Source organism: Sphaerodactylus townsendi, linkage group LG10, assembly GCF_021028975.2.
Source record: "Sphaerodactylus townsendi isolate TG3544 linkage group LG10, MPM_Stown_v2.3, whole genome shotgun sequence".
Lineage (NCBI taxonomy): Eukaryota > Metazoa > Chordata > Lepidosauria > Squamata > Sphaerodactylidae > Sphaerodactylus > Sphaerodactylus townsendi.
Window position 1 is genome coordinate 18,809,553 of NC_059434.1, and position 12,422 is coordinate 18,821,974.

The 12,422-nt window shown below is 46.6% G+C and overlaps 1 protein-coding gene across 1 annotated transcript in view; it reads left to right on the forward strand.

Annotated features, from left to right (window-relative positions):
• The window catches only part of DTHD1 (death domain containing 1), a 40,990-nt gene extending 28,941 nt beyond the window's left edge, over positions 1-12,049 (forward strand). Inside the window, exons 6-10 of the mRNA XM_048508720.1 lie at positions 1,289-1,453; positions 3,295-3,584; positions 5,346-5,590; positions 10,021-10,078; positions 11,463-12,049. Of these exons, the coding sequence (XP_048364677.1) occupies positions 1,289-1,453; positions 3,295-3,584; positions 5,346-5,590; positions 10,021-10,078; positions 11,463-11,782 (1,078 nt within the window). The 3' untranslated portion in view covers positions 11,783-12,049. The remainder of the gene's footprint in view (positions 1-1,288; positions 1,454-3,294; positions 3,585-5,345; positions 5,591-10,020; positions 10,079-11,462) is intronic.
• Positions 12,050-12,422: the final 373 nt, after the last annotated feature.

Here is a 12,422-nt window from a genome sequence, read left to right on the forward strand (position 1 = left end):
TAAATAAAAGAATGAATAAATGCGTCAACATTACTCATTGGAGTGATTGGATCGGGGTAGGAGTCACCCCAGTATTTGTTCAGTTACAAATATAAGAGCCCAATCCAGAGTGGAGGAGTGAATCCCCCCCCCCTTTTGGATGCTGCTTGAGCTTCTGCCAGTGGGAGTGTCCACTCTTCTGGCATAAGGGACACTCACACCTATGGGAAGGGGAGGGGCTCAAGTGCTGTGGAACTCTGTGACAACCTGCACTTTCATCTGGTGTGGCATTGCACACTGATGGGGAGGGGGCATTCTGAAGGCAAGCCCAAGATGGACCTGACTGCAGGTAGTTTCCATCAGGTTTCAGCTCCTGGATGACGATGCAGCCAGTCATAAGAACATAAGAACAAGCCAGCTGGATCAGACCAGAGTCCATCTAGTCCTGCTCTCTGCTACTGGCAGTTGCCCACCAGGTGCCATTGGGAGCTCACACGCAAGAGGTGAAAGCAAGGGCCTTCACCTCCTGCATGTGAGCTCCCAATGGCACCTGAACTTGCACAATGATTCATGCACCATCCTCAGCTGCCGCACTCCCCGGTCCCCATCTGGATTGGACTGTAAATGTTGAGCAGGTGGAAAGCAATCCCAAAACAATCGCCAAAATCCTAAAGATCCTGTGCCCCAAGATTCTAAGAAGACATCTCAAACCCACTTATAAACGTTCTCAATCAGCTCCAAAGTTTCTAACTGTTTGTTCTCTAGCCAAATTTAATTTTCAAAATGCATCTCAAATACAGTTTATATTGTAAAACTAACAAATATCCAGCTCTTAGCCCTCTTAGGTGGTTCTAGTATAAGTAACTTCCTTCAACACTCTTCTCCATCAGGCCTTCGTCCATCAGGAGAAATTATTTTTAGTACAAGAAAGTCATAGGATGTGATTTATTAGAAGGTAGTGATAGGATCCAATGCAAGGGCTTGTTTTAGTTAACTTCTAGCCATTGATGGTCAGTAAGGATATAGCTACTGTCCTTCACCAGCTAGCAAATGATACAGGATCCTTAAAAGAAAGAACCATCTTTTTTGTTTGGCAGTAGAGCAGCTTATCCCATAACAATAGTTTATAGAATGGGATTCAAGGGAACACAAAAGAACACTAACGTTTCAGCAGCAGTACTAAGTAGGGCCTGCTCAAGTCTATTCAATGGGGCTTATTCCAAGGAAAATGTTCTTAGGACTGTTAATGTAGAAAAAGCCGTGCTCCTAAAGCCTTGTCAATCTTGCCTGTTATCTTGTGATTCTCTAGGCCTATGAGTGCCGCCCCAAGGAAACATGGGGAGCATCTCAACGAATCCTTGAAATTACTGGGGTACAGAAGCAAAGAAGAGGGATGGATGCTGATGGATGACATCACTGTGCGGAATGCACGGAGCGGCCTTGTGTCATTCGAACTGAATGAGCACTTAGAAAGGTGCAGCTATATTTGACTATATTTGTAATCAAATAGGTTAAAATGTTGTGATTGAACAGACAGGCGACTAGGAAGTTACTCATTCTGTAGCCTGTTGGCAGTGTGATGAAACTTTCAGGAAGTTTTTGAAATGTTTCTCCTGAGATCCCGGAGCGTCGAATGACTCCTGGGTGAGATCAGATCTGTGAATCATGCGTCAGATGTTCAGGGGGGGAAAAAATGGGAAACGGAGAAAGTACAAGTCGTTCATTCTTATTTTCTCACTTTTTAACATTTTAACTAGCTCTGAATCAGTGCTGCTATATTTAGGGCAGGTTCATAAATGCAGGTGTATCACATTATCAGCGGGATGTAGAAAGCTTTGCTTTTGAGTTAACACTGGGTGATTGGTAATTCATGGGCAAGGGCTCAGAAACACGCTGCATCAAATTGCTCATCCCATAATAATTTCTGGAACTTTCTTCAATGCAAGCAGCTCCTCTGCACAGGGACGCTTTTTTTTCCTGTGTAGCTATGGAGGCTTCTAGGGGACCTGCATGGCCACACAGCGCCCAGGCAATAAAAGGGGGGGAAAGTATCCCCCACCTCATGCTTGGGACTTTGGAGTGGTGAGTAGCCAGAGATCCCACACACACATACACAATTGAGACTCTCCCCCATCTGAACATGGCGGCTGTCATTTGAGTGGATTCTCTGGAGAATCCACTCAAATGGTGGGTGGAAGGGGAGAAATTGGATGCTTCCTGCTGACGAAGTTCGCACAGGTAAGATGGAAGTGTTTGAAACCCGGGTTACAGGAGAGGGGGGGGAATCGCTTCTTTAGCGATCTTCATTTAACCTGGATCAGAGGCTCTCTAAAACAGATCCGACCCATTTTGGGGGAATGTTCTGTGTGAATCTTTGTCCCCCAAACTTTTTTTTTTACCTCTATCCCGTTTTAGATTGGCTGTGCGGAATCTCCCACTGTGGCCTGTTAATGTCTGAACTGGATCATATAGCTTACATAGCACTGAAGTGGTTATAGGTCAGAAATTATTTTCTTGGTGATGTGGCATGAATTCATAATTCACGCACAAGTCTCAAAATACGAGACAATGTAAATAATTAATAGATAAAAGTAGAAAATATGTAATAACTAACATAAACTAAAAATATTAAACGAAAATATCGTTAATCAGCAAGAAGTGTTGTTGAATTAGAAAATAGTATATGATGGGTTAGCAAGAACAATAGAATGTGTGTAAGAAATAAACTTAAGTTTATGTAACTACTTATAATACTTATAATAATGTCTTGTATGTTAGGGGTGATAGGTGATGGGTGGTGAAGGTTAGATAGATAATGTTGGGTGGTAGAGATTAACGTTGGTTGTTGTCTATGCTGTGAATGTTTTTTATTAGTTTTTTGTTGATATGTATAACACTAGTGGAAATTTTAACCAATAGAAGAGAAGAAGAAGAAGAGTTTGGATTTATATCCCCCCTTTCTCTCCTGTAGGAGACTTAAAGGGGATTACAATCTCCTTGCCCTTCCCCCCTCACAACAAACACCCTGTGAGGTAGGTGGGGCTGAGAGAGCTCTGAGAAGCTGTGACTAGCCCAAGGTCACCCAGCTGGCGTGAGTGGGAGTGTACAGGCTAATCTGAATTCCCCAGATAAGCCTCCACAGCTCAGGCGGCAAAGCGGGGAATCAAACCCGGTTCCTCCAGATTAGATACACGAGCTCTTAACCTCCTACGCCACTGCTGCCCAATAAAACTCTTTAAGTAAAAAAAAAACTAAATATATTTTTGTTACCAAAAGTGAAACCTAATTTCCACCTCTTGCTCCACTGTAATGCAGATTTATTGTCATCCGCCAATCCTGTGCTATGGATCATGCCCATCTGACACAGTTTGCTCAGCATTTGGAGGAGGACACCCGCAATACTATGGCAAACGTGGTCTTATATCAGAACAAAGAAGATCCTTACAAGGTGGTTGTTTTACTGGTCCCGTCCAAGGAACTGAACTTGGAGCTGCAGAACCTCAGGGAAGAAGGATATTCAGGGCCTCCTGAGCCCTCTCAGCAGTTCAGACTCCAAGAGGGAGAACAGGTTCACTTTCAGTTCAGTGGAAACATTTTTGCCTCAGGTGAATGGAGTGAATTTTTTTGTTATATCTCTTCCTTTTTGGCCATCAAGTGACGGCTGACTTATGGTAACCCTGTAGAGATTTCAAGGCAAGAAACATTTGCCATTACTTGCTTTGCGTATCATTCCTGGAAATCCTTGGCGATTTCCCATCCAAGTACAGCAAGATAGTCGGAGCCATCTGGACGCTGGCCTCTGGATGAATTCCCCTTGCTTCCAGGAGGCGTGAGCCACAAGCAACCCTCACCTGGGCATGTGGTTCACAGACTCGCTCGACCCCACCCCCACCCCCCGGCATCTTATGGAGGCCCCCACCAGACTGACCATCAGCCAATGACTGTTTCTCAGAACTGTGCACACTCTACAGAATATGATGATCGCATCACAGCATATGATGATCTCATGATAGAGACTTGTTGCCTGTGAATTGGTGTAGGGCTTTCCATCCTAGTGTATGTGTGTTTGTGCTTCAGATCCATTTGTTGTCCACCTCATGTATAGTGCACATGTTTAAGGATATATATGTTCTAAATATTTTCATTAAAAGGGAGTTTTTAATCTTGTATTAGAGCCAGACAGGGGTATTGTGTTTTTGCTGTTGACCTTGGGCTGGTCCCAGTTCTTCAGAGCTCTCTCAGCCCCACCCACCTCACAGGGTGTTTGTTGTGAGGGGGGAAGGGAAAGGAGTTTGTAAGCCCCTTTGAGTCTCCTTACAGGAGAGAAAGGGGGGATATCAATGCAACTCTTCTCCTTCTTTGCAAACAGGTCCCTCATTTTGGATGTTTTTAATTGGCTGATTTATTTTTTAAGAATGGTTTGGTTTGGTTACTTGCTGTGGTCCTATTGGTTTGGGAGTCCCACACAGTTTCTTTGAGGCTTCCTCCTCATCCCACCACTCCACACTGCTGCCAACAGCTGCCAGTGGGGCCAGAGCGGCTCCCAGCTTCTGCTACTATCCCTGGGCCTTTCCCCACTTACCATTTGCGGCGCGCTACTCTCAGCGCGAGTGATTTCTGCCGCGGGGTCGTGTTCCCCACTTGAAGGTCGCGGGGCGATCAGAAGGGTGCCGTTTCTTGCAATTCTTGAAATGGCGCGCACTGGGGGGGGGGCGTGAGGCCGGCAGAGTGAGGATGGCTGCATTGTGGCTGCCTGGTTCAAATTGGGGAGACACCCGCTGGACCCCGCGCTATTTGGGGAGAGTAGTGCACAGCAAACGGTAAGAGGGGAAAGGGCCCCTGTTTCACAAATTTAAATATCCACACTTGGCTATTCGGGTAAAAGATGATGATATACACATGCGCCCACACATCCTTTGATACACCTTACACTGAAATAATGTATATAAAGTAAATTATATGAGCTACCCACATCAATTCACAATGATATTGTTGTTAATTACACTTTATTAGCAGTATGATTAATAATATTATTAGCAACAGCAGCAGTGATGATATAACTAAGTCAGCGCTTCAGCTGAGATAAACTAGCCTAGTTCAATTTTGGCTGGATTATCCCCAACCAAATTCTAACTGAGCTGTGTTATTGAAGGTCAGGAACGGTCTCTGATTTTGGCCTTCATGCTGATTTTTCTAAGAGGAACTTGCACATGGGAGCTATTTTATTTTTGCTCTCCAACTTAGGCGTGGGGTTGTAATGGACATTCAGAAATGAATAATGAACAAAAGATTTAGGATGTTGCCCCAAAGCAATAACCTCGCCATCCTGTTATTTGTTTATTTATTTGCCATTCTGTTTTATATAGATGATGGGGCGACATTTGGAAAAACCTACACTCTTATTTTTCATGCTCAAAGAAAGCCGAGGCTTATCCTTCAAATCAAGGAAGTGGATGAATACGGTAACTACAGCTCACCTCATTTCAAGGGAACTGTCTTGTTTTATAAAGTGACTAAAGAAGATGTAGCCAAGAACTGGGAACAACCACTTCTGCCCCAAGACTACCAGCACCTGGATCCTGTTTGCAAAATGACTCTAACCTTGCCCAAGGTGTGTTTATTTTATTTATCTATTTAATTATTCGATTTGGTAGACCGCCCTACCCCCGAAGGGCTCAGGGCTGTTTCAAAAGCGAGTGCTGCTGTCTGTAATACTGTATAATTGCTGAGTGTGCAATTAAACTAAAGGGGGATTTCTTTTTGTCCATCCAGTCTGTGGAGGCTTATCTGGGGAATTCAGATTAGCCTATACACTCCCACACACGCCAGCTGGGTGACCTTGGGTTTCTCGGAGCTCTCTCAGCCCCACCTACCTCACAAGGTGTTTGTTGTGAGGGGGGAAGGGCAAGGAGATTGTAAGCCCCTTTGAGTCTCCTGCAGGAGAGAAAGGGAGGGATATAAATCCAAACCAGAGGTGGGATCCAGCAGGTTCTCACAGGTTCCCGAGAGTAGGTTACTAATTATTTGTGTGTGCTGAGAGGGGGTTACTAATTGGTGATTTTGCCACATGATTTTTGCCTTAGTTACGCCCCTCCTCTCAGCAGTAGAACGCAGAACTTGAAGCAGTCTAGCAGGAGGTGCACCGGCGTGCATGGTAGCCTGCTCCTGTGTGCATTCATTTCCTGGCCATGGACCGGCGCAGCGGCTGCATCCTTGCCACAGCCCCGCCCAGAAATGGCCCACCCCTGGAATGCCCAGCCATGCCCCCATCGTGCCCCGCCCAGCCCCATTGGTGCTACGCCACAGTTTGAATCCCACCACCATGGGAACCTGTTACTAAAATTTTTGAATCCCACCACTGATCCAAACTACTCCTCCTCCTCTTCTTCTTCTTCCTCCTCCTCCTCCTCCTCTTCTTCTTCTTCTTCTTCTTCTTCTTCTTCTTCTTCTTCTTCTTCTTCTTCTTCTTCTTCTTCTTCTTCTTCTTCTTCTTCTTCTTCTTCTTCTTCTTCTTCACATTACCAACTGACCACTATTCAAGGGATAACTACCCACTTCCTGCTGTATTCCTATGGGTTGTTTTCACTGGTGCCACAGCTGCTTCTCCCTTATCAAATTCCTGGATTTGAGCATGGCCTCGAAGAGTTCCCAGGAACTGCAGACATTTCTCTGTAGATGCAGAAGAACTGAACTCTTAAGTGTTGAAACTGTTAGTGCCCTTCTTTAACAATGAATTGGTGGGAGGTTTAAAGGTACAGGGCTGTATCTCAGAGCCTGGCTTTTCAGTGTGCCTGGTGATTCAAATTGCACATTCTAGTTTCTCAGTTAAGATCTTACAGGAACATGAGAATTCTGTTGTTGCTGCTGTTGATGGTTTACCAGAACAAAGGAGTCTGGTTCCATGTTTTGATCTCTGGCCACATACCCCCCACCCCCCTGCAGGCTGCAGTTTGAGAAAGCTTGGAGACTTCCAGATGTTTAGGAAGGTTCCTTCTAACTCACATCTGTATGTGGTCCTTCCTCAGAATCATGAATTTAACGAGTAGGGGCCTGTGAAATTCATATAGGGGGAATCCCATCTGCCACCCCATTGTGGCTCCAGGATGCCTCCCTGGCCCTGGCCCAGCCCTGGTTTGTTGCTGACTCACTGGGCACAATAAATGCTGTTTTAAAAACCGGGGTAATTTAAACCCTCCGGTTTTTGTTTGTTTTTAGTTGTCAGATTTCTCTGCGAATTTGAAGAAACGTGCTGGGGTGAGTGTGCCCCCTATCTGTGGATTTAGCTATCCGCAAGCTGGGGGAACACAGGGGAATTATATGTATAGATGTCCAAGAACTAGTGGTAATACACTAGATCAAAATCGTTTCAGAAGCAAACAGCACCAAGGAACTCTAATATCTGGGATGATTCAGGTGCTTCAGCTGTATTAGAATCAGTTCTGAAGACTATAGTCAGCTTCATGAATTTGCAGTTCTTACGTTTGCTTAGCAAATGGTAACACCTGCATCCTAAAAGAGGCTAGCTTTAGTTGGAATTAAAATCCATCCTTTTAAAACTCTAATATAGCACGGAGAGAAGGGAGACAGCAACCTTGCTTAGTGGAAGATTCTTCCAAGTCCCATACTGCACATTTGCATCTTGACACCTTTCTTTGCAATACCGCTTATATCTCACCCCTTGTAACGCCCCTGGGGTATAAAGACTCAGAGATCTCCATTCCCACTGCTTTCCAATGATGGAAGCTTTGACTCTCAAAAGCTTATACTATAAAAATCTTGCAGCAGCTCTCCCATGGCTCCCCTCTTTCTCTCCATTCCCCTCATCCTACTGTCCTTTCTCTCTATCCCCCTTTCCCTTCCCTCGTCCCCCAATTCAGTGTCCCTCGTCATTCTCTCCATTCCCCAACAACTTTCAAGATCTGTTCCCCTGGAGAAGATGGATACTTTGGGGGATGGACTGAGCGGCATTGTACTCCACTGAGATCCCTCACCCTGCCACCCTTTATATCCCCCTTTTTCTCCCCCCTTCTGTTCCTTTCCCCCCCCACACACACACACACACATGCCACAGAAGTTTGCTGGGTGACCTCAGGCCAGTCATTCTCAGCTTAGCCTACCTTGCAGGTCTATTGTGAAGGTAAAATGGAGGAGAGGAGCCTGATGTAAGTCACTTTGGTTTCTACTGAGGAGAGTGGTGGTTTGGGAAATTCTTGAAGATTCGGGTATTGCCACCAGAGGGAGAGATACCTTGCTGTATGCCACACGGGAACCAACCAAGATAGCAGTTAAGACAAACACTTTATTTGTGAAATAAAAAATGGCCATTGCCAGAGGTGGGATCCAGCAGGTTCTCACAGGTTCCCGAGAGTAAGTTACTAATTATTTGTGTGTGCCGAGAGGGGGTTACTAATTGGTGATTTTGCCACGTGATTTTTGCCATAGTTACGCCCCTCCTCTCAGCAGTAGTGCGCGGAACTTGAAGTAGTCTAGTAGGAGGTGCACTGGCGTGCGTGGCAGCCTGTGCCTGCGTACATTCGTTTTCCGCCCAAGGACTGGTGCAATGGCTGAGTCCTTGCCACAGCCCCGCCCAGGAATGCCCCGCCCCTGGAATGCCCGGCCACGCCCCCATCATGCCCCGCCCAGCCCCATTGGCGCTACGCCACAGTTTGAATTCCACCACCATGGGAACCTGTTACTAAAATTTTTGGATCCCACCACTGGCTATTGCTATGAATTTATTGGCTTGACAGAATAGCAAGCGTAAGGCACAGCATGGGGTCTGATCCTTGTGTTTGGCAGCCCAGAAGGCTTTCCCTCAACTCGGGATTCCTCAAACCCGCCTGTTTAATGAAATGAAACACTAACCAATACCTGGCAGCAATGAGGGGGAAATATCAGATGGGTGGTGGACCGCTGCCTGAAAATTTCCGCCAATTACTGTGGGGCGCAAGCCAGCTCAGCCCACGCTTGGGCGTTAAGAGTCCTGGCTTGCTCCCTTCCAAACCTCATAAGGAGGTTCCCAAAATGGTTAGCAGGCAGCTAACCTGGCCAAGGATCAGTCCCTCATGCGCAAACCGCAAACAACACAATTTAACAACTAGAAAAAACCCAACAGGGAAATACAGGGAGGGTGGGTGGGTCGGTGGGTGGGTGGGTCGGTCGGTCGGTCGGTCGGTCGGTCGGTCGGCAGCCAGGCAAAGAGGGCCTGCATGTGGCCTGCCCCGGCTTTTAATGGCGATGGGCGGCAACGGGGTCTGGCATCAGAACCCTGTGTCCTGGCCAGCCCCACCCCACAGCCAATGGGCTGTGCCACCCAGCGCCTGCGCAGGGCGGTCCAGCGACACGGCAGCCTGGCGGAAGAGGGGAAGGAAGGCAACGCGGCGCCCTTCCCCGACGGCAATGGCAGCCCAGGTAAGTCTGGTCCGCTTCTTTAAGTGAGGCGTGTGTGTGTTGAGATGGAAGGAAGCTGAGCAGGAAAACTTTGTCACAGTGTTCACCCTGCAATGCAGTCATGTTCTCCAGGGTAACAGATCTCTGTAATTTTGGCTCCAGCTGGAGGTTGGCAACCCTAATTTAATATAATTTTTCTGGGTATATGTAGATTGCCCCAGGAATGAAAGGAACCTTCCCGAATCACTGCTGCCTCCACGGATGCTCATGGGGGGGGGGGGGGGTAGTGGAGGCAGAAAATCAGTTCTTGCCCTGGACTCCATTTTCTGTTGATATCCCACTGTGTTTAGGGTAGCAGTTCCAGTCTCACCTGTAAGTTCCAAACAGATTTTGTAAAATGATACTACTCTTCTTTCCCACATTTACGTGTTGATCACTGAAAAGAAACACTCAGGCCAGCTTTTTGAAGACTGATCACATGGAGCCAACTTTCAACTCACCATAGACGAGTGAGTGTTTGAGAGGTTGTAGATCTGGGAACACATGAATCTCAGGAGGCCTGGGAATATTTTGTTTTACAAACGCCACACTGAATGTTGTTCGATTTCTCCCTCCCTCTGTAATATGTACTGAATTTCTTTTCCCATATAGCAAGAGAAGATTATCAATCGCCCACAAAGCACAAAAAGGATCTCAAATGATGCATCAGGTAAGACTTTTTTTAAATTTTGTATTTTGCATGTTTACCCTATTGAGTTCAGGGGAATTTAACTCCCTGGAAGAAAGACTGCGGTTGTCAGCTCTGAACTAAATGTTAATCCAAAAACCTGTGTGTGCACACCCCAGTTGCTGCTTCTGAGCTTCAAAGAGGCATCAGGAAGGCATAGTTTCATAAGAAATGATGTCTGGGAGGAGGGCCTGTCTTTTCCCCACCCACTCTCTTTGTCTGCAGTTGCCACTTCCCTGAGTGCTTTTCCTTCTGTGATCTTTGGCAACACTCATCGTGAATGGGGGCAAGGGACTCACTGATCTATGTACCTTTGAGCTGGAAGGACTCTGGCTCCACACTCGCCACCTTCCCTTTCAGTCCCCTGTTAAGGCCTAACTGCCCCCTTTATGGACTGGTCTTCTCCTGACTGGGGTTTGAACTGGGGTTGGACAGACACTAGTCTGGACAGCCCATCTGCCAAGCACCTGAGTGGCGGATTCACCTTCCACCAAGCCCAGGGCTTTCCCTCACACTCTATCATGCCTCCTCAGCCTGACTAGAGCAATCTGACTTCTGGTCTGAACACACAAGCAGCGACAGATCTCCCTTCCTGATCTGCTCTCTCTGCTTTGGATCCTGGTCCAAGCACAAACCAAGGAAAAAGAACCCTCAGCCCTCTAGCTGCTTCCTTTTCTTCTCCCTGGCAATTTCCTCCAGCCAATCAGGACTGGGCAGGACTTAACTCTTTCAGGGCAGTCTCTCACTGGAAACCACTTCCCAAATATGGGCATTTGTCACACTGGCATTCAACTGCAAGTGCCATCTCCAAAGTCCACATAGAGTTCAGAGACAGTGCCCACAGTTCAGTGCTAGGCTCAGCAGGTATTGTGGGTTCAGCTCGGCACCACCTGCTGCCTCCCAGATTTAAGTGGATTTCAGAGGCAGGTGGATTTCTCAGGTTAATGTTTAATAACCTGCTTTTTTAAAAAAAAAAAAAAGCCCTTGAAAAGCCAATATGGAGGTCTTTTCAGGTTTTTCAAAAATTTCTGGTTTTATTAAACCCAAACCCCAAAAATAGTGGTAGAAATGTTTTTACCTATCACTAGAGATCAGTTCGCCTTTACAAAATGGCCACTTTGAAAGTTGGATCCTATGGAATTATACCCCATTGAAGACCCTCCCCTCCTCAAACTCTCCCCTCCACCCACAAAATCTCTAGATATTTTCCAACCCAGAACTGACAATCCTGTTTCTAATATGCGTATTAGGCCTCAGTTCCTTCAATATTATTTTTATAAACTGTTTTTTAAAATCCTTTAAAATGTGATTTGTCATTGTTAAAAAAACAAAAGACATCTTCATGAGTTAATATTTTGACTAACAGAGGCACTGTGGGACAGCTTACTGTACTGGCTGTCGGGAGAGCTGTCAGAAGATAATGCTTCATCCCTCGTCGTCTTCCTTCCTCTCCACCGAAGCACTCTTCAGTTTATTAAACTGAAGTGCCCCGATAATCTCACCGAGCAGATCTACGAGGTCCTGTGCTTCTGGAGAAGAAACCTGCCGAGATCGGCGGACAAGCTCCAGCTCCTGGCTCGCTACCTCTGTAAAAGTGGCAGAAGCGATCTCGCCGAAGATCTCCGGTTCATGTGGGAGAATAAAGTGTTCCTGAGGAAAACTCGTGGGCAGCAAAGCAATATTTGAGGGTGTCGATATCAACCTGATCAATATAATCTTTTTCCCCCTTCTTTCCCCCTTCTGCTACTTCTTAATGACAGGTTCTTTGCTGTAATTAGCACTTCTTATAATTATATGTCTGAATGCTTTGTCATTGCTGTGGTAGTTCATTCCTCTCTAGCTGGTAATTTTGTGAGGGGGAAGCTGAGGATAGGGGTGGAAAAGGAGATGATAAGACACCTGTGGTGGAATCCAAACATTTTAGTAACAGGTTCCCATGGTGGTGGGATTCAAACTGTGGCGTAGCGCCAGTGGGTCTGGGCGGGGCATGGCAGAGGTGTGGCTGGGCATTCTGGGGGCGGGGCATTCCTGGGCGGGGCTGTGGCAAGGAGGCAGCTTCACCGGTCCTTGGGCGGGAAACGAATGCACGCAGGCGCAGGCTGCCATGCACGCTGGTGCACCTCCTGCTAGACTGCTTCAAGTTCTGTGCACTACTGCTGAGAGGAGGGGTGTAACTAAGGCAAAAATCATGTGGCAAAATCACCAATTAGTAACCCCCTCTCGGCACACACAAATAATTAGTAACCTACTCTCGGGAACCTGTGAGAACCTGCTGGATCCCACCTCTGTAAGTCACTGTGAAGCAGCAGTACCCCTAAATACCAGT